Source organism: Lissotriton helveticus, chromosome 1_1, assembly GCF_964261635.1.
Source record: "Lissotriton helveticus chromosome 1_1, aLisHel1.1, whole genome shotgun sequence".
In the NCBI taxonomy this organism is placed as follows: Eukaryota; Metazoa; Chordata; class Amphibia; order Caudata; family Salamandridae; genus Lissotriton; species Lissotriton helveticus.
The window spans coordinates 52,730,374-52,751,002 of record NC_136057.1 but is presented as its reverse complement, the minus strand read 5'-3'; the positions used below and the strand labels follow the sequence as shown (position 1 = coordinate 52,751,002).

Here is a 20,629-nt window from a genome sequence, read left to right as displayed (position 1 = left end):
GGACCTCCAGTTGCCTAAGTAGTGAGTTTTAGGTCGAGACTAGAGTCAGCGCATAAGCACAGCTCTGGGGATGATCTGTGGTAGTTCAGTACAGGAGAGAAGCCCCACCCATATTTGTCATTGGCTTGTGTCTTTGTCCTTTGTAAATGCTGTCTTCTGATTCATTATGAGTCTTGTTAGTCCCTCCTTAGTACGGCCATGTCGTCATTTGTAACCTCCCATGGCTATTGGTCCCTTTACATGGTTGTTACATGGTATGTGTACTTTTTTATTTATTGTGTTTCTTCTACATTAGGCGCCACAGCCTGCTTGCTTACATTCAGCGGGCCATGCCCGCTTTCACTTTTGCAGCTCTTTCCTGGACTTGGAGCCAGAGCCGTAGCTGTAGCTGTAGCTTCTGGAGACGGGCAGGAGTCGTGGCTGCCCGCGTGCAGGATAAGGCATGCTGCTGCAACGCTTTACCCGGATCTCTCCTGTTTTCTTTCCCTGGCTCGGGCTAGCCTTGCAGGCCGGTGCCCGGGTTGCGTGCAATGGTAAGCTGTGGCATAAAAGTGACTGTGTGCTTCGGGAGGACCTGGGGGGTGGTGCCCTGCGGGGATGGTAACCTACAGGTCTCCAGCCTCATCCAGCAAGTGGTGACCCATTATAGGAAGGTCATTGCGAAGGTGAGTCCAGGAGCGCTGGGGAGTACAACATGGCGCTGCCAGGGGAGGGTGAGGGAGAGGGTCGGCAGATCACTTCGAGGTGGGCAGCGAAGCCCCAGGACATGCTCACTGCTGCTGTCCTGTTATTCAAGGAGAGGTCAAAGAAAACACACAATAAAAGGCCAATACTGTTGATCAGTATTTGATAAGACTTTAGAATAATGGTAATTTATTTTTCCCGTAGAGCACATATGCAACGCGATACAGGATCCCAGTACATTTATAAATTTATGCTTCGAATATACACGTGCACATTATCTGCTAGTTAATCTGCCCACACTAGCAAGCAGTGGATTATCGGAGACAAGAAGTAAGCAAAGTTGCTGAAAACCTACAAAACTGATTGCTTGTTGGTATTCATAAATGTTTGCAAGGAACATTCTCACCTTCTATATGACAGTAGAAATACGTGCACAGGGCTGCCAACTCATGGTTGCAGTGTTTAAAAGTTAATATACTAACTGCGATCATGAGTGTAATGGGGCAGTGTCAAAGGCATGGCTACAAACATCACAACATCCTGTAAATATTGTGCAGACCTCTCATCTACAGGTAACTGAAGATAAAATATTTCTTCCAACTACACACTTAAAGATCATATCTTATGTGATTTCTAAAGAATAGACAGTTGACATTCAAAGGGAATATTTTAGGTGATTGCTAAAGAATAGATTGTTGACCTTGAAAGGTATCCTCAATATGGGTGAAGGTAGTCATTTTCGTTCACCCGTCACAGTTTGTTCGGCTGTCGGGTCTCTGCTGTGACAGATATCGTAGCAGGATCGGAATTTGTGACATAGTGGCAAGGCAAACATCTCTGCTCTTTGTGCGAAGCCCAATTAATCTGTCTCTCTATGATTGGAGCCTGTGGCCGATATGCAGAGGCGATGGAATTATGTGGCAGGAGAGCACCAAACTATGCGGAGGTGTTGAGTAAATTATGCATCAAGGAAAGGCAAATTATGGGGCATCATTGTTTCCTCATTTTTAGATCGAGCCTGAGCAGCGCATGCGCTTCTCTGCGGCATCCTGTATTGGGGCATGGAATTGAAGCCCTGCCCATATTTGTCATTGGCTTGTGTCATTGCCCTTCGTAAATGCTGGCTTATGATTCGTTAATAGGCTTGTTAGTCCCTCCTTAGTACGACCTTTTTCTTCATTTGTAACCTCCCAGGAGAACTTGCCCTTTTACTTCAGTTGTTACACGGTATGTCTTTTTTTATCCTGTAAGCACTATTTTCTTTAATCAGTTTTTCCAACTGCAAGCACAACATGCTTTCCTGCAACATTCAGCATGCCATACGCGCTTTAACGATCCGAGTAGCCCAGAACAATGGCGGACGCTTCTTTGAATAGGTCTCGCATTTACAAAAGTTTGAGCTATTGGCATCATAAATGACAATGCCTTTTATTTATGTGTTAATTAGCAAAACAAATAAATAAAAGGTATTTTCATTTACAATGCCAATAGCTTAAACTCTCGCGAATAAGAGACATATTGCATTGCAAATGCTTGTTGTTTTTTGGGGTTGCCCTTCAATCGACAATCAGTTCTTGATGGTGTTGACGGTACAACAAACTAACAGTACCCTGGAAGCAATGTTTCACTCAGTAGCACAGTTAGGTCATAGGCCAGTGAGGGAAATGATCACTTTATATAAAGCAAAGTGTCTTTCGATAGCCTCGTATGGGGCCGGTGTTTGGGGGATGGGTGATAGCTCTAGACTGCAAACAGCAGAGAACAGTTTTCTCCGAAGGCTCTTGATGATGCCACAGGGCGCACCAATTTTATTCTGTCACTAGGGAGTGTGCTTACATTTTGTGTGGCATATCCTGGGTCTGGCCACACTGTTATTATGGTTAAAAATTTAGCAAACTCTGGCGCTAGGATTCTCTAAATGTATTCTTCAGGAATGCCTGACCTTGGATAATTCTGGTTATTCCTTAACTAGGGTGTTTTAAGGGCACTTTTAGTAGGCTGGGAGCTTTAGAGCTTTTTAAGAACCCCAACCATTTTGCCCGCTCAGCTAGAGATCAGATAAAGCCGCCATTTTAGGAGCAGGCACAGCGTATGCACAGCAACAAGCCGCTCAGCTTCCCTCTCTGGCAAATTACCTTGCTTCAACATCTGGCAACGAGCTGGAATTTTACTTCTCTTGTATTGAAAGGTCCAACATAGGTTTTATTTGAGCAGGCTTTGATTGTGGTCCCTGCATTTTCTCTTTGCTTTCCCACATCAAGGGGTTTGGTTTGAGAACCTTCCTCCTGCCCTTAGTTACGGCAAAGCACATTGCCCTTTCTGCTTTTCTGAGCACTTTATAAATCAGTGAGAAAGCATTTTTTTTTATTTCCTCATAGTTTTACTTCTTTTCAGGGAGGTTTTAGATTTCTGCAGCACCTTGACCCACCTGAGATTTGCATTGCTGTGATCACTTTCATTAAAGGGTCACTTATAATTAGGAAAAGATACTGCTAGTGGATTGGGCTTTGGTCTTGGTTGTGGGATTTAAGTGATCGAGATTTTATACCATATTTATATTTGTTGAGATCCTGAATGTGTTTATCTATGTGTTTTAATAAATGAAATTTGAGTCTAATATGCTTGTAACTTGTACTTTTATGGCCTATGTAATCCGAATAAGATGTTATGTCTGTCTGTCTGATATGCCGTAATTGTGCCAACGCAGCTGTAACAATCTTGTGACCCACTGACTTGCTCGTGACAATAATCCAGTATCACAGCTTCAGCTGAGGCCCCCAATTCCTATTCTCATCATTCACTTAGCACCCAGGGCGTCTCATCATTGCACACACATACATACATGCCACTGTTACCACTTAGTACATTCCTGGAGACCCACACATGTCACTGCAGATCCAGGGCTTGCTACGGTGAACAACGTTTACAACGAAACTTTTACAACGACCTACCATTACAACGCAACTTTTACAACGCAAACTATTACAACGCATTGCTCTGGGGGGCGCTCTAGGATAGGGAATAGGTTAATTTACTATCCAATAACCTTCCCTACTATCCACGGGGACTGGAGTTGGAATAGTAAATTAAACTATTCACTATCCAGCGCCTAAAAGCATTATGCGTTGTAATGGTATGCGTGGTAAAAACCGCGTTGTAAAGGTAGGCGTTGTAAAAGTATGCGTTGTAACATCATACATCCCTTGCTACCGACCACAGCAAGCTCCGAGCACTCACCCAAATGTGGGTGGCGACCTGGGCACTGGAATCTGAGTGACCCCAGAGGAGCCTCGCACAAAGCCTAGAACCAGGCATCAGTCTGTCTCTTGCTCCATGGTCACATACAGTGTGGCTAAAATGAGGGTGAGCTCAGTGGGCCCTAAAGGAAACTCATCACACATGGTCAGTGCTGACCACTAGTTGATCTTGTGGGGGACACAGCATTCACAAGGATACTTCACGACTCCATACACTAGTGCTGTTGCTTTGATATAATGGTTTGGAGGTAAGCCTTGTGCGCTCACAAATGGCACAAGGAAGGAAAAGGTCCAAGGGACAAAGGTGTTCCCAAAGCAATTACACTATTAAACATCAAAAGTTGCCTTTGGAAACATCAACAATGCAAATTGTACTTGTAACGCTTGCACTACTCTAATAAACACAGTGATGGAGCGAACTAGACACTGGAATGCCTCGCATCTGAGGGACTGGTGGTGGAAGGGCTGCAGGGGAACGTAAGTTCCTCCCCACCCTCTTCCGGGACAGAGTAATCACCAAGATGAAAAACAGGCACTCTGAACGTACTGATGAGTTTGAAGTATTTCCCGTCTCATCGCCACATGAAACAGGCAGGCAGATCACTGGGGCAGTGTCCTTTGTCTAGTTGTCAATCTCATCCCTCACACTAGAACAGGACAACAACTGACCTCACAAAACACATCACAGCATGCGATAAAATACTCCTTACAGTGTCTGTATCTGACAATCTGCTTAGTTTTGTATTATATGTGAAAGTTAGTTTTTGTGTATTTAATTCTCACCAGAATAGCGGCCAAACTCCGGCTGACTTCTACCATATGGTCTGCTTTGCCCAGGCATTGACCCATTCTGGTCCGAGGTGGAATCTGATCTCACACAGACCTTGGGTTGGCAGGTTCCACACGATCCCTTACGTCTTTTGTGTGTATTTGATGGTATGGATGGCTCTAGAGCAGACAAACATTTTCTGGGAACGGCGGTCGCTGTGGCTAAATGAGATATTGCAGCGGCCTGGGCCCAGCCCAACCCCCCTACCCTGCGAAAGTAGTGCCGGAGAGTGGATTGGTGCGCGGCACAGGAGTAACCCCTCTTTGAAACACATGGTTCTCCCACGAGGTTCCACTAGGTTTGGGGCAAATGGCTGAACCTACTGTTTAAAATTGCCAGCTTTGGCTCTCCCGTGTAACGGGGTGCTGCTTTCCAGCTTGGGTGGCTTGCATAAATACTCCTGCCCTAACAGTGGGGTTTTTACTGTCTGTTGGAGGTGGAATTGGCTTTAGTGTAAAAGATGTATGCTGTATTTTTGTTTGTTTTTCAAAATGATAATAAAATTGATTATCAAAAAAAAAATAATTCTCACCAGATTAAACCATCTCAAAACAATATGAATTGTGTAACAGTCTCGGCAGTTGAAATGCAGAATTACATGGTTGGTGCCTCCTTTGTAAGTTGTTAGACTCTAGACAGCTATGAAGCCTCTTTTGATCTCTCAGCCTGGATGGGTTGTACAGAATATTTACACAGCCGGCCTGAAGATACTGATAGGGAGTAGATGTTCCTGCTTTAGTGATGAAAGGAGTTTATATTTTTTGTCCTCAAGTGGTTTTTGATTCCTATTTCTTCTCCTAGTTTCTTTTTCCCATGTGCTCAGGTCTTTCAATAATTTTTTGTTGAATACTAGAAGTTATGTTTATCAGGATAGTTTATGATCCACACTTGGTAACATGTCCTCAACACTGCACATATTTCATGAGAGCCGGACAGGTTTAATTCGCAGTGAATCAGCCTCTGTGAAGTTTGTTACTTGGTGAAGTGACGTTAGTGACGTTGAACAACCTACATTCTGTTTGGAAATGTTGCGAACGTTAGAGTTTGTCCTGTAACTCAAAGCTCTTCTGACATTCAGAGGAAAGGGAGGATCTCAGCCCGGAAGGATTGTTAGATGTCATAAGAGGTCTAACTTCAGCTGTAGATTCTTAGATGATGTAAAAGATCAGATTTCTTTTTCTAAATGAAGGTTTTTTGGCAGTGCTTGGAGAAGGCTTCCATCTTGTATGTGTTACTTGAGGTTGCTGAGCACCATCTTTTGTTTACAGCAGTTTCCATATCCCGTGCGGTGTCACGGCCGTCGCCTGTGTGCTCTTTGATGGCATACAAGGCTTGCCTTATAATCAAAGCTCTTGCTACACACAGTGCAGTGGTAAAGCCTCTGGTCTGTGTGTACCCTTTGATGCTGTACAAGGGTCCCCTTCCGAGAAAACCTCTTGGAACACACAGTGCAGTTATAAGGCCGCTCTCCTGTGTGAGTTCTTTGATGCAGCACAAGGTTTGTCTGATGAGCAAAGCACTTGGAACACACCGTGCAGTGATAAGGCCTCTCTCCTGTGTGAGTTCTTTGATGTAGTACAAGGCTTGCCTTAAGAGTAAAGCCCTTGGAACACACAGTGCAGTGATAAGGCCTCTCTCCTGTGTGTACGCTTTGATGCCGCACAAGGGTCCGCTTCCGAGAAAAACTCTTGGAACACAGAGTGCAGTGATAAGGTCTCTCTCCTGTGTGTATTCTTTGATGTTGTAGAAGAAGTCCCTTCTGAGTAAAACTTTTCACACAGATATTGCAGTGAAAGGGCAGCTCTCCACTGTGAGCTTTTTCATGTGTTGCCTTATCAGCAAACCTCATTTCATGCTCAGTGTAGGGATACCGATCTGTGTGTGTTTGTTCATGCAGTAAAAGACGGGTCTTTCCAGTAAATGCCTTCTTACACTCAGCACAGGCATAAGCTCTTAGGCTGGTGCTTATTGTTTTCTGCCTTGCAAGTAGTCTTTTATTGTTAAAATTCTCCCTCCTCTGTATTCCTTGGTGTTTTCTTTCATTCATTTTATAAGCAAAATTCTTCCTTCCTCCAGATGCTTTAAGCTTCTCTTTCCCATTCATACTTTCTGTCTGCGACTGCTGTGCTGCAGAATAAAATGAACACTGAAAATTATACATGGGAAATATTTCTTGAAAGAAATGCACGGTTATAATATGAGAAAGGTGGACAGTAATATCTAGGAAGGAAGGAAAATGTTACTACCTGTAAACAATCATTTGTTGCTTGTAGTTCTACAGTTCACATGTGGTGATCTCTCATGGGTAGGGTTCTGACTACTAAAAGAAAATAATTTAAAGATTGAGTTTTGATCTGGAGAACGACTCGTAATCCCATACCAGAAAGGTATAATGCATCAGCGCGCAGAGTCCAATTCAAATCATTGTGTTGTTTTCTCCATCGGAGTACAACTGCTTATATGTGTAAAATAAAAAAAATAAACTGCTTAATCTGAGCAACCTATATACTTTCCAACCATACAGCAAGTGGGTGATGCATGTGAGCCGTCAACATGACAAACTGACAGTATTTGCAAGAGAGTAACATTTTCCATTTGCAGCAGCTGTGGCACATCACAGGTTGTGCAATAACTTCAAAGAATTGGTAAGGTCCACAACGCCGCAGCCAGGCTCATTCTAGGGACACCACACCAGAAACATATGACCCTACACCTACGGAGCCTCCACTGGCTCCCCGTCGAGAAGAGGATCACCTTCATACTCCTCACCCATGCCTACAAACCCCTCAACAACATCACACCCACATACCTCAATGACCGAGTATGTCTCCAGGTACCCAAGAGGAACCTCTGCTCCACCGACCTCACCCTGACAGAGGTCCCCCGCATCGGCAGAAACAGAAGCGGTGGGAGAGCCTTCTCCTACATCGCAGCCAAATCCTGGAACAAGCTCCCGGTCAACATCAGACGCTCCCCAACCCTCATCACTTTCAGGAAGGACCTCAAGACCTGGCTTTTTGACTGCCCTGGATCTGCTCCCCCCCACCCAGTGCCTTAAGACCCTCACGGGTGAGTAGCACGCTCTATAAACCGCTGATTGATTGACTGATTGAAAGGAAAGAATTGCTAATTGAGTTACTAATATGCTTAGAACAATTAAGCACTTCTGGGTATCTTCCTTGCATTGATGTCACCAGAGAAATATTTTGTGAAAGGATGCACAGAACCACATGCTTCTGCTTTACAAATATCTACTAGAGCTATGTTGGGTAGAAAAGCCACGGTTGCATCTTTATCACACGTGGACTCAGCCTGTGGTATTTCTATGTGGTGTCTCCACTAGGCCTGGGCGGGAAATTCAGTTCCGCTTGCGTCATTTGTGGAATTTGGGTAATTTCGCGTTCCGTGTAGAACGTGGAATTGCCAAAACTTCCGCGATCCGCTGCTTCGTGGTATTTTTTGCTTGTTCACGCTTTCAAAATGTGTGTTCGCAAGCACGCAATCAGCGTTTGCGAACAGGAAAAAAGCATTGTGAACGGGCAGAAGAAGCAACTCTGCGTGTTCGCAGATTTCTGTGTGCTCACGGAGATTTTATTTGCTGAGTTTTGTGTAACAAAACTACACAAATTCCGCCCACCCGTAGTCTCCGCACGAGTAGAAAACCATATGCCAAATTGTGCTGGTAAAAAAACGTCTTATTTTTCATACATTTTCAATTCTGTTAATGTAGAGCATGAGTGCATGTTCAACACTGGATGCATTTTTAACTTTGTCTTTGTATACTTGCAGGAACTGTTCATCTACTTATGGGGCGTGTAGTTTGCTAACTGTTTGAGGAAGTGACTGCTACTAGGTCGACAGCTATCTAAATTAAGGCTTGCAGTCATGTAGTGGCTAAAAAAGGTAGACTTATTACTCTTAATAAGACAAAATTAAAATCTTTAACTGGATGCCAGGGGTGCTCTGGTGGGATAACCATTCTCAACTCTCCCATGAACATTTTCACTGGAGTTTTTTCAAAAGTATTCAAACGTTAGTGTAGGCTAGGCCAGCTTCTTTATGTATGTATCTATATGTTATTTCTAAACTGCAAACCTAGCCTAAAGCTAGGGCCAAAGATGAGCATAAATTATTTTCAAAGAGGGGAGTCCTCAACTCTTTCCTAAACGGGAGCAATGTCGGGCGGTCCTGATGGATACAGGGATGTTGTTCCAGATCATGATGAGTTCATAGATGGAAAGGCCTGCTAACTTGTTTTTTTTCTTGTTACAGTTCTAAGTCTGCAGTCCGATGGAGTTCTCCAATCTCGCATTTGTTGCACTTGAAACTAAGAGCTGAACTTAAGGACAACGAGAATGATGAACAAGTGATAAGAAAGAGGTAATAGCTACAAAAGAGGAAATTTTAAAAGGAAAAGCAAGACTACTGTACTGGAAGAGTCTTAAACTTTGTCAGATGATACGAATAAGTAAGGAGAGCAGTCAAAATTCCATAGACACAAAGACGAGATGAACTTCTGACAGAGGAATCAAGTTCAGATGGTGACTCAGACGACTCTGCTAGCAACTACCTAGGAAAAAACCTACTTGCCACTTTTTTCGCTGAGTATGGGTTACTGAGACAAGGATGAACAAAAGAATATCATAAAAAGGAAAAACAAAAGCAAGAGGCACAAAAAGAGGAAGAGAAAGACAGGAAATAGCAAATGGAAGACAAAAAGATAACTCACCCCATAGGAAGAGAAAGGTGATAGAGCAAGGTGAGATATGATTATTAAATCATCACAACATTAACTGACAATGGATGAACTAAATTTCCACAACCTTGGCTTATAATTTTGCCCCAGGAGGGACTTAGATTACAGTTCATGTAGAATTGACATATTTCCGTTTCAAAGATATCAACATAAAATCAGACCCAAGCCAATGAACATGAGAATAGGTAAGCCCAATACAGAAAACATGACTTGTGTTCAAGAGACGCTGATACTTCATAACATTGGCTGGTCTGGATAATGGAAATATATGTGCAACGAAAGAGCGAGAAGCATTGCTGGGAAAGGGGGCACAGATAGATCAGGGAAGCCTAACTCGCTTCAAAAAGCAAGCTACATATAACTCCTCCTTGCCTCATGATAATCTTGATGTTTTTAGTGACTTGGTCGCCAAAGACTTGTTCAAATAAATTGTTCACCAGTCTAGGCAAGAAGGGAAGAATCAGATCCAACTTGAGTAATGGACAAAGGGAGGCCATTAACACATTCTGTAATGACAAAATAAGTACCAATGTCATCCGATAAGGGGCAAGAATGTGGTTGTAATGATTCTTTGCAATTATGAACAAAATGCTTTTCAATAATTATTAAATACGAATTGTTGTGAAATGGGAATGGCAACAAGAACAAGGGTGGCGTATAGTGCCCTCAAACAATAGCTTACTGGAAAACACAGCAATAAACTAAAACCATTTATTGCTGATTCTTGTGGAGAGCCTCCAATCATATTGTAAAGATAGAGAGAATTTTCCACAAAAGATATACACAGGAGACAATCATATTTGACAATTACCTAGGATGTGATCTTGCTAATTATGTGTACAACACATGCAAGGTCTAAGAGCCTACGAAAATGCTTTTTGCAATAGACCAATATCTCCATATGACTATACATGGATGCTTGGGACCATGACTTTTGCCAAAATAACAATATTTTCATATTTAAAGATAGATATTACAGACAAAACTCAGGGACAGCAATGGGCACCTGCTCTCCAAGCTCTGCAAATGTATTTGTGGTCTGGTGGAAGGAACAGGTGTGTCGTGTAGTTCCCACTAATCTGTAGGACCTGCACGTTTTCTTGGACAACATAAACTTTGGATTAGTGCCTAGACTGGCTCCGGGCACCTCCGCAGGATGAGTTGGCCTAGAGACCAGCTAGCTCACAGTGCCAACATAAGACACCCTAACCTTACCAGGAAGCGAATCGTTTCTGGCAACCACTGAACATGACAACCCTGACCCCTCAGGGATTGTGGAAACAGAACAGAACCTTTCGCTCAGTCACTCAAGCTTACTTGCTCTCAGAGAAATATGCAGAGAATACACAGTGGGATGTTTTCAATATATTTATTGAACCAACGTTATTCTTGTATAGAATACATAAGCTGCAATAATCAGTAGACCGAAGCAGCTGAAAGTGATTACAAGCACGTAAATAGTAAATATAGTTCTACCATGGTGCTAAAACAGTGTATATATGCAGGCATATAAGCAAGGCAGTAATATAATATAATCCACATTTGTAAAGCGCACAATCACCCGTAAGGGTCTCTAGGTGCTGGGGGCCGTCGGGAAGATTAAGCAAGCTATTGCCCAGAATCACATGGTGCTGGGCTAATCTGCCGCTGGTGGCGTGAATCGAACCGTGATCCCCAGATTTTGGAGGCAGTCGCCCTAGCTACTGCATACTCCTACTATGCACTCCCTACTCTACGTGTACCTAGAGTGTGTGTGGGTGTGAAGCCAAGAATCCCCAGTAAGGGACATGACAGGAGAGAATGCAGGTCACAAATTGGTTACAAACTGAACTCCCCCTCACGGAGATGCCAAACCGCTGCACAGTGAAGTCTCAGCCCGCACGGACCCTGGGTGTCAGCTATAGCGCCTCCTCCACTAATCTATTGTGATGCTAATTATTTATAATAGAAAGCATCTTTTGATGTACGTACAGGTTAGACAATGTTATAGATATGTAGATAGCCCTGTCACCCTGTGGATGAAGATAGAGATGACATTTGTCCAAAGTGCGTCAAGAGGCCTTGTACTTAGTGTTCAAGGCATCGTGATAATGTTGTGCGAAGCTAGATGTGTAAACAAAGTAGTTTCAGAGATACGAATCCAACATTGTCATGCATGCAAATATGTGCAAAAGGTCACAGCAGAAATGATCCTGTAAAACATTGGACAATGTACTAAATGAGCCAACTTCGCTACATGGGCCTAACCCAGGCACATAGCAGGTGGTCTGGACATCACAAAATGAAAGCATGACAAAACATGCGCTGATTTGGATGGGGGATATAGATGACCTTTCCCTGCTGTGGGACGGAAGTAGGGAAATGTCTAAAAGATTAATCCAGAGACAGACAAAAACTGATCTCAACCGAAAATTCACTCATTAGATCAGAAATAAATCTATAAATAACCTGGCTAAGTCATCCTTATGTGGGACCAAGTTCAGAATATGAACTGATAATCAACATTTTTTGAATGGTAATAATGTGAAGACCAGCAGGCTACTGCCAGGTTAGTGAGGTTAAGTTTGAAACTTTTGAAACATAATTTTGAGGTTGTACACACTGCAGGAGAGAGGAACAAAAATACTGATTGCTTGCCTCGACTGCCCTGAGGGCAGCAAGATGTTGAACCTGAGAACAAAGAGAATGACTGCGAAGATGTGGAATGTACTGCAGCAAGTATTTGTTGGCCGGGTAGAGAGAGAGTGTGAGTGTGAGTGTGTGTGTGTGTATGTGTGTGTGTGTAAATGTAGAGAAAGACATTGGATGAAGATTCTATTTTATTGAAAGTGATTTATTTCATGAGGAAAGAATGACCAAAAGAAAAACGATTTGTTGTGTGAACTGAAGACCGATAGCCAAGTTTATTCTGTCAGAGGTGAGCCGTGAAGGACAATTAGTTGTGATATCTAGCAGCAAACAACTGACAATGGAATACTGGTGGCCTGACATGGAGAGGGATGTGGAAAAACTCATTAGAGAGAGTTACCAGTTGTTTGCAAAATGATAAATGGATGATGTACAGAGTTCTGCTTATGACAGAAGTGGGTTTTCCTGACAGAGAGCGGGGCAATGAATGTAATGATTTTTTAGGTCTGTTTCAGATGCTTCCTGTGCATCAGAAATTTACCATTGTGCTTGTGGAGTACATGTCAAATTGGTTGAAAGTATGATTTGTACATGGAGGTGAGGGTTTTCTGTGTGAATTGGTATCGGATAATGGTGAACAATTTATCTTGAGGGAAATAAAGCAGTATTTGGATGGAACCGGTTTCAAGATAAATGTGCTAGTCGTTATCACCCACAGAGTAATGGCTAAGCAGAGAGGATGAAAAGATTGGTGAATCAGGATTTTTCATGCCGGTATCAAAGTGGAAGATGCTGCAAGGGCTATGCTTGCAGCTTATTGCAACACACTGCATTGCACCATTTTGTGCAGAGAGGCAGAAATTTGCATGATTTGGTCCTTGTAATGTGCACTGAAATGTCTAAAGAGGGGCTGAGACACAATAGCTATAGGAAGAAAGATGAATTGGGCTTCAAAGGATACATATGATATTGTAAAGCCATTGTTCGCACAGACATGATCACAGAGCCAATAATCTTATGTAATCATAGTACACTGGAATTACTGGGGGAATCAGATGCCAAATCTCCACAGTAATTCCACATATCACAGAGCCACATTTCCACAGTAATTCCATATATCTCAGAGCAATCACCATACTTCACCCTCCCTCCAGCAGAGTTTCTTTTATCGCTGATATTGCTGACTTGGAGGGAGGAAAAAGTGAGGGAAATGTAATAGGAGACATAATGGCAGACATAGCTAAGGCCTTATAATGGGGCCCATATTAGATCAAATAAACATAATAAAATATATCACCCAATCCTGTATACTGTAATACAACTAACCCAGCTTGATATTCAGACCACCTTGTACTGTGCACCTAACCCTACAGACCACACTTAATCTTGAAACTCCCTTGACCTTGTACGTTGTTCTACATGATGTAGTATGTTATAATACAGCCGGCCCTCTCTGACCTGCGGGCCCCCCAGTTCTATGTACATGTACCTACAAACTTCAGAAAAAAAGACCACTTCTTACCAAAGGCTCTGGGGTGCAGCAGACCTTACCCTACGCATTCCACCACTACAGACCTGACTTACAGATCACTTGTCTTCTTCACACTGCCTTCCTCTCCTCCTAAGGGGCAGACACTGACTGACCCAGAAATCCTCTTACAATCTGTGCACTCCAACATCACATAGACTCAGCCCCACCTCTAAAGTGCTTTAATGTGCACTAGCAACAAAAAAGGGCAATGTTACTCTCAGTGAACATCTCACTTTCATCTCACACTTAGGGGATGGTGAGTATCGTGGAGCTTCGATTGAAATCATTGATTCTGCCACATAATTCCTCAGAGTTCCTGAGCCCGGAATGGAGCGTCTCATGCACAGACCAGAATTCAGGTAATTTTTCATGTGCAGAGTTCCAATTCTTAGCCTATTACTGAACGGGAAGGAGAAACTCCTTTGCGGAAATAAAGGTGATACTAGGTACATGACCGCTTCTGCCGTACTCAAGGCCCCGCCCCCAAAGATACCAGTCCACACAACTCAGAATTGGCCCCCTGCAGGTCTTACTAAAAATCTGGAAAGATCCACTTTGGAGATATTTTATGTTACATTCTTTCAAAACTGTACAAGTTACACAACATTCTGGATGTTCATTCAGTACGAACGAAATACCTGGGATGGCTTTGAGCAGCAATCCATCTGCGTCTGTATTTCCTCTCTCCAATGGGTCTCTAGCGATAGCTCCATCAGTATCAGGAGCATTCTGTGCCAGGAATGATGAGACTCCAGATGGGCCCTGCACATCAGTACATGTTGGTTGTAGGTCAGAGTTCTCATCTCGGTTCTCAGGGTGCAGGGGTTCTTGCTTGTAGTTCTGATCGTAGTCCTCAGGACTCTGTGGTTCTAGCTTATAGCCGCGCTCTGGACTGAGTGCCTCAAGGTGCATTGGTTCGTTCTTGCAGTTCTGATGTGGTTCATGTGCATCAGAGAGCACCTGCTGCAGGCATGTGTTGAGCTTCAGACTCTGGTCCTCTTGAAATGCTGGTTGTCTGCAGACATTGTGCTGTTGACCCTCACCCTCAAACCACAACAACTCTTGCTTCAGGTGTTCACTTTGTCCCTCTCCGTCTGGGAGCACTGGTTGTTTGCAGTAGTTTCGCTGTTGCTCATGTCCCTCGTGAAGCAGTGGCTGCAGGTAGACGTTCTGTTGTGGGTCCCAACTATCTACATACAATGTTTCTTTCTTCATGTGCTTCTCTTGTTCCTCTGGTTCTAGTTGTATGCTCTGGTCTTGCTGTGGTTCCTGCCCATCATCAAACACTAGTGGAAGGTGAAGGCTTGGATCACCTGGGATGACTTGAACATCTGGAGGAGGGCAGCTGGAGACAGTACCGTCCTGCCGTGGTCCAGGGCCAGCCGGAGACAGAGGTTGGGGACACTGGCTCTGCTGTGGTTCATGCCCATGCGGAGACAGAGGTTGGGGACACTGGCTCTGCTGTGGTTCATGCCCATGCGGAGACAGAGGTTGGGGGCACTGGCTCTGCTGTGGTTCATGCCCATGCGGAGACAGAGGTTGGGGGCACTGGCTCTGCTTTGGTTCATGCCCATTCGGAGACAGAGGTTGGGGGCACTGGCTCTGCTTTGGTTCATGCCCATGCGGAGACAGAGGTTGGGGGCACTGGCTCTGCTTTGGTTCATGCCCATGCGGAGACAGAGGTTGGGGGCACTGGCTCTGCTTTGGTTCATGCCCATGAGGAGACAGAGGTTGGGGGCACTGGCTCTGCTTTGGTTCATGCGGATGAGAACACAGAGGTTGGGGGCACTGGCTCTGCTTTGGTTCATGCCCATGAGAACACAGAGGTTGAGGGCACTGGCTCTGCTGTGGTTCATGCCCATGAGAACACAGAGGTTGAGGGCACTGGCTCTGCTGTGGTTCATGCCCATGAGGAGACAATGGTTGGAGGCACTGGCTCTGCTGTGGTCCAGGGCCAGCCGGAGACAGAGGTTGGAGGCACTGGCTCTGCTTTGCTTCATGCCCATGAGGAGACGTAGGTTGAAGACACTGATTTGGCTGTGGACCACGGCCAGGTGGAGATGTAGATTGAAGGCATTGGTTCACCTCATTCGCCCTGACTGAAAGATTGATCGGAAGGGACCTGCTGAGATGACACTCTCTAACCACCACAGGACTGGCCATCTCCAAAGACACACACCCATTTTCAAGGTAATCCAGACCCTTTGCTATCCAGATTTGCTCCATCAGCCCAGCGACTCTTGATGGCACGTCCTCTAAGGTATTCTGCAATTTGTCCAGTTTGGCTTCCAACTGCTCTAGCAAAGATAAAAGGATGATGTTAGGCAAGTTCCCCGATAGCGGTTCCATCTCACAGTCCCTCTGAGCATCATTTTGGGAGCTTGAAGATGACACATTATGGATACAAGAAGAAAGGAGTGCGGCTCTCAGGGGTTCAGGTGAACACTGCACTTCTCCCTTTTGCCTTGGATCCTGCCTTTTCTCCATTGTGAAATTCTGAAGTTCAAGTCCTCAAGTATCTGTGAAGGGGAAGAAAATAGAAAAGACAACACATTATCACAGGCCAATTAGGTCAAAATACTCCTTCCTGTCTCACCACATGTTGTTTAAGTTTTAAATAAAAAGTATTCAGTCCAGCTAATGGCTCGAAAGAACTAAATTGTCTCAAGAGCTGGAGAGGATCTACCCTGCTCAAGGAGAGGCTGTCCTCGAGGACATCAGGAGTTACCCTGCTACATATCTAAACCCGCTCAGTGCTGCCCTTACGTGATATAGTGAGATTTCATGCAGGTCCGCTCTGCCCTGCCAGAGTGGACTCCCTATCCAGAGCTGATCTGTTAAGCTTCAAAATGTATCAGTAAGACCTCATCAAACCTGTTTTTGTAATTCTTTATTTTTTTTAAGGAAAATTCTGTAAGCATTACCATAATTGATATTTCCTATGAAGTCGAGCATTGAGGAATAATAGATTTAAATAAACAGAAATAAATAAAAAAATTCCAGTCAGGAATTGAGCTACCCAGGTCATGTAATCTCGGCTGATGGGGTCTGCCCAAAGATGGATCAATTAAAGCCACACAGGAAATACCTAGACCCATAAAGAAAGAAGAGGCACACACGTTTTTGGTGAGAAACATTCTATTCTCAGTTTGTACCTAATTTACTTGTGCCTTGTGAAACCTGCTGAGGAAGGGTGCAGACTACGTGTGGAGTAGGGATTGTGAGAAGAATTTGCAGATGTTAAGAAGAGTCTTGTGAATGCTCACAGTCTGCATAGTTTTGCCCCATTGTGTTGTTACGGACGTCAGAGACAAGGGCCCAGGAGTGAAACTGAAACAGCGGCATGATTGGAAAGAAAGTTATTATTGCCTTTGCATCTAGGGCTTTGGCGGAGGCTGAATGTAGACATTCGAATACTGAGATGGAGGCATTGGCCATGTTTTGGGCTATCAAAATAAACATTCTTGTGGAGTGTAGGAAACTGTAAGTAGAGGATGCTCGACTAGTCCAAACTGGACCCAACCTATGCTGCTGCTACAAGGCACTTTCTTTCTAGTGTCAAATAAGAGGCAATCATTTTCAGGCTTTTAATGACACAACTCACAGAACTTGCCAGACTGAGAAAGAACTGTTGATCTTTACTTTCAAGCTCTACACATTTTGAGCAAAGAGTGGAAGAGTGCCCATCTCCGAAGGCTATTAAGCATCAAGTCATTAGTCATTATGGCCATTAATAAGCAGAACTTCTGTCTTCTCAGCGTTTTACTTTAGTTTATTGCAGCCCAGCCACTAATATAGGACAGGCATTGTCTCTTGGAATGTGAGGTGAGGGGAGGGTTAAGTGTCTAAACACAGAAAGATCTGGGTGTCATCAGAACACATAAATGCTCTAACACCTTTCTCAAGTAAAGCTTCAGCAAGTGGGATTACGTAGCTGGTGAACAAATGAGGCGAGATGGAGGACCCACGAGTCACTCTGAAATTGCATGCAATGTGTTGGTCGGAAAGTTTCCCAATCTGGCGATACATGTTCAGCCTTTAAAGAATGATATGAACCTCTTTAGGGCCTAGCAACCGATGCCCAAAGCCTCAACATGGTTCACCAAGTTGGAGTACTCAACTGTGGGACGACAGCAGAGAGATCTAATGAGAACAAAGCGTCGGCTCCTGCTCCTATTTCAGCTCATCCATAATAGGGAGAAGCACAGTCTCTGTATTGTGTGATGGCCTTCAATCATGCCATAGTGTCCTTGAGAAAGTGGTTTTGCTACAAACCGTTCCATCAGCTAAGAGCAAAAGGAAGTATCGATATCAGTAATAACTTTTTTTAAACCAAGGAATTTGCTCCTGGCTTCCAGAAAAAGGGATTCGCTGTGGTGTTTTTAAGAGTGGCAGGAACCATACTTTTAACAACTAATTTGGGAATAATGGCAGAGGTACTGGTCCAACTTAGAGAATCAGTTGTTTAAAATTTGTTACAGGATTGACGTTGTTCAGCTAACCAGATCTAGCCACCTCAAAAGGAAGTTGCAGAAGTCTCAGGGTATAAAGTGGAGAACTACCTGTGTCAAATAATACTAGGTGCTGAAATGGTCTCTACCAGGGGGAAGGTACGTGAATCAACCTCCTCCATTAAGGTTTTAATTTTGTTGTGCAACAGTGTGAGAGTGAATTATAAATTGAAGGTTTCTGTGAAGCTGACATACAAAGGGACACGGATGAGTTGGATGACAAGATGAAGACATTGTAGGAGGTGACAAACAAACAGATTCTCTGAGCTAGAGCAATAACCCCGCCACATAACTTAGTTGGGGAAAATACATATAATATTTCAGTGAAGAATGAGGACTTAGAGGAGAGGTCTTGAAGGAATAATATCAGGATCGAGGAGTATATATGCACGAAGAAGGGGAAGACAAGTAAACATGTTAGAGAAATGTTGCATACAATCCTCAACTAGAGATGAAAAAGCCTGGGAATGACCAGGCTATGATACTATGAACGGCTGGAGACAACTGCTTATCATCATGGGGAAAGGACCTTTTAACGGAACCCTAATAGAAACTCTACTGACCATGGTCCTTGCCCACCAGCAGTACCTTCGACTTGGTGGCATTCAGCTGGAGACAGTTGGTGGTCATCCATTCGGCAACTGCTGCTAGGTCGCCCTGAAACTTGAGCGCGTCCCGCTCGGTGATATTCGAGAGCGTCACAACCAACTGTGTATCGTCGGCGTAGGAGCCCGTGGTCGGTCCTCTGCTCTGAGCTACTGCGGCCAGGGGTTGGACGTAAAGATTGAATAGCAGGGGGCTGATTTTAAGTCCCAGATACGGTGAGTGCAGATAGGGAGAAAGCAGCGAGTAATTTGTGCAATTTGCGTAAATTTTTAAAAGACAGATTATGGCAGCGAGAAAATACAGGTCAAGCACAGACTGATGCCAAAGATTTAAAACCGCTTAAGGTCACACAACCGGGCAGTCCTGCACGTCAGTTACATGCTGCAAGCAATAATCAAGTGCGCTTCCGCGCCATCGCCCCCTATTCACTGGGCTTGTGCCGAGTTTTGAGCAACTAGACCGTCTCCTTACCCAAAATGGCGGAGGAGCGCGGCACACCGGAAATGGTTATCCGCCACTCTCAACTCCCTCCACACAAACAGCCCGCTAATGGTGGTGGACTGGGGAGGGATTGGCGGATTTTAAGTCCCAGATACAGTGAGTGCAGATAGGGAGAACGCAGATAGTAATTTTACTTACGTTTTTAAAAGACAGATTATGGCAGCGAGAAAATACAGGTCAATCACAGACTATGATCCCAAATATTTAAAATGCGCTCAAGGTCACACACACACAAGTTAAAAAAGCACAGCTTCCTGCAACCGTGCAGTTCTGCACGTCATTTACATGCTGCGAGCAATAATTACATTCCTTGTTAGGACCGTATACTCTGATAATGCAAGTTTAATGCTTATTAACCACCAGTGGTGCCACCACCATCACCGGTTTAAAGCAGAATTTCTTTAAGGTGGAGTACAAGGACCAGGCTGCCGCCCTCAAACTGTCCTCAAGCCGGCTACCCAAGGTATAGGTGTTTGAGGCAATCAAACCCCTCACCAAGTGAACCAAAAGATGGAAACACCGATTCTATCCTTTGTCATAATCCACCAAAACCATTATGCATTTGTTGCTGGGGGAACCGGCTTGAATGGTTACTTGATTGCAGTGAGCAGCTGTTTTGTCCCAGGGAGTCTCAATTCCACCGTTATGGTCTCTTAACCTGGTAAATAACTTACTATGCACAAGTTACGCACAATTTAGGATTGCCTGGCAATGCCAGATATTCAACTATCCTAGTTACATGCTGCAAGCAATAATCAAGTGCGCTTCCGCGCCATCGCCCCCTATTCACTGGGCTTGTGCCGAGTTTTGAGCAACTAGACCGTCTCCTTACCCAAAATGGCGGAGGAGCGCGGCACACCAGAAATGGTTATCCGCCACTCTCAACTCCCTCAACACAAACAGCCCGCTAATGGTGGTGGACTGGGGAGGGATTGGCGGTTTTTAAGTCCCAGATACAGTGAGTGCAGATAGGGAGAACGCAGAGAGTAATTTTACTTACGTTTTTAAAAGACAGATTATGGCAGCGAGAAAATACAGGTCAATCACAGACTATGATCCCAAATATTTAAAATGCGCTCAAGGTCACACACACACAAGTTAAAGAAGCACAGCTTCCTGCAACCGTGCAGTTCTGCACGTCATTTACATGCTGCGAGCAATAATTACATTCCTTGTTAGGACCGTATACTCTGATAATGCAAGTTTAATGCTTATTAACCACCAGTGGTGCCACCACCATCACCGGTTTAAAGCAGAATTTCTTTAAGGTGGAGTACAAGGACCAGGCTGCCACCCTCAAACTGTCCTCAAGCCGGCTACCCAAGG

The 20,629-nt window shown here is 44.2% G+C and overlaps 2 protein-coding genes across 2 annotated transcripts in view; one reads left to right on the top strand and one right to left on the bottom strand.

Annotated features, from left to right (window-relative positions):
- The window catches only part of LOC144822093 (uncharacterized), a 438,381-nt gene that overhangs the window by 347,364 nt on the left and 70,388 nt on the right, over positions 1-20,629 (top strand). The gene's annotated exons all lie outside the window — the stretch shown is intronic.
- LOC144758153 (uncharacterized) overlaps positions 1-20,629 on the bottom strand; it is a 199,916-nt gene that overhangs the window by 170,978 nt on the left and 8,309 nt on the right. The window contains exons 2-4 of the mRNA XM_078646414.1: positions 15,771-16,204; positions 14,324-15,194; positions 6,075-6,897 (exon numbers count right to left, since the gene is read on the bottom strand). Of these exons, the coding sequence (XP_078502540.1) occupies positions 6,075-6,897; positions 14,324-15,194; positions 15,771-16,172 (2,096 nt within the window). The 5' untranslated portion in view covers positions 16,173-16,204. The remainder of the gene's footprint in view (positions 1-6,074; positions 6,898-14,323; positions 15,195-15,770; positions 16,205-20,629) is intronic.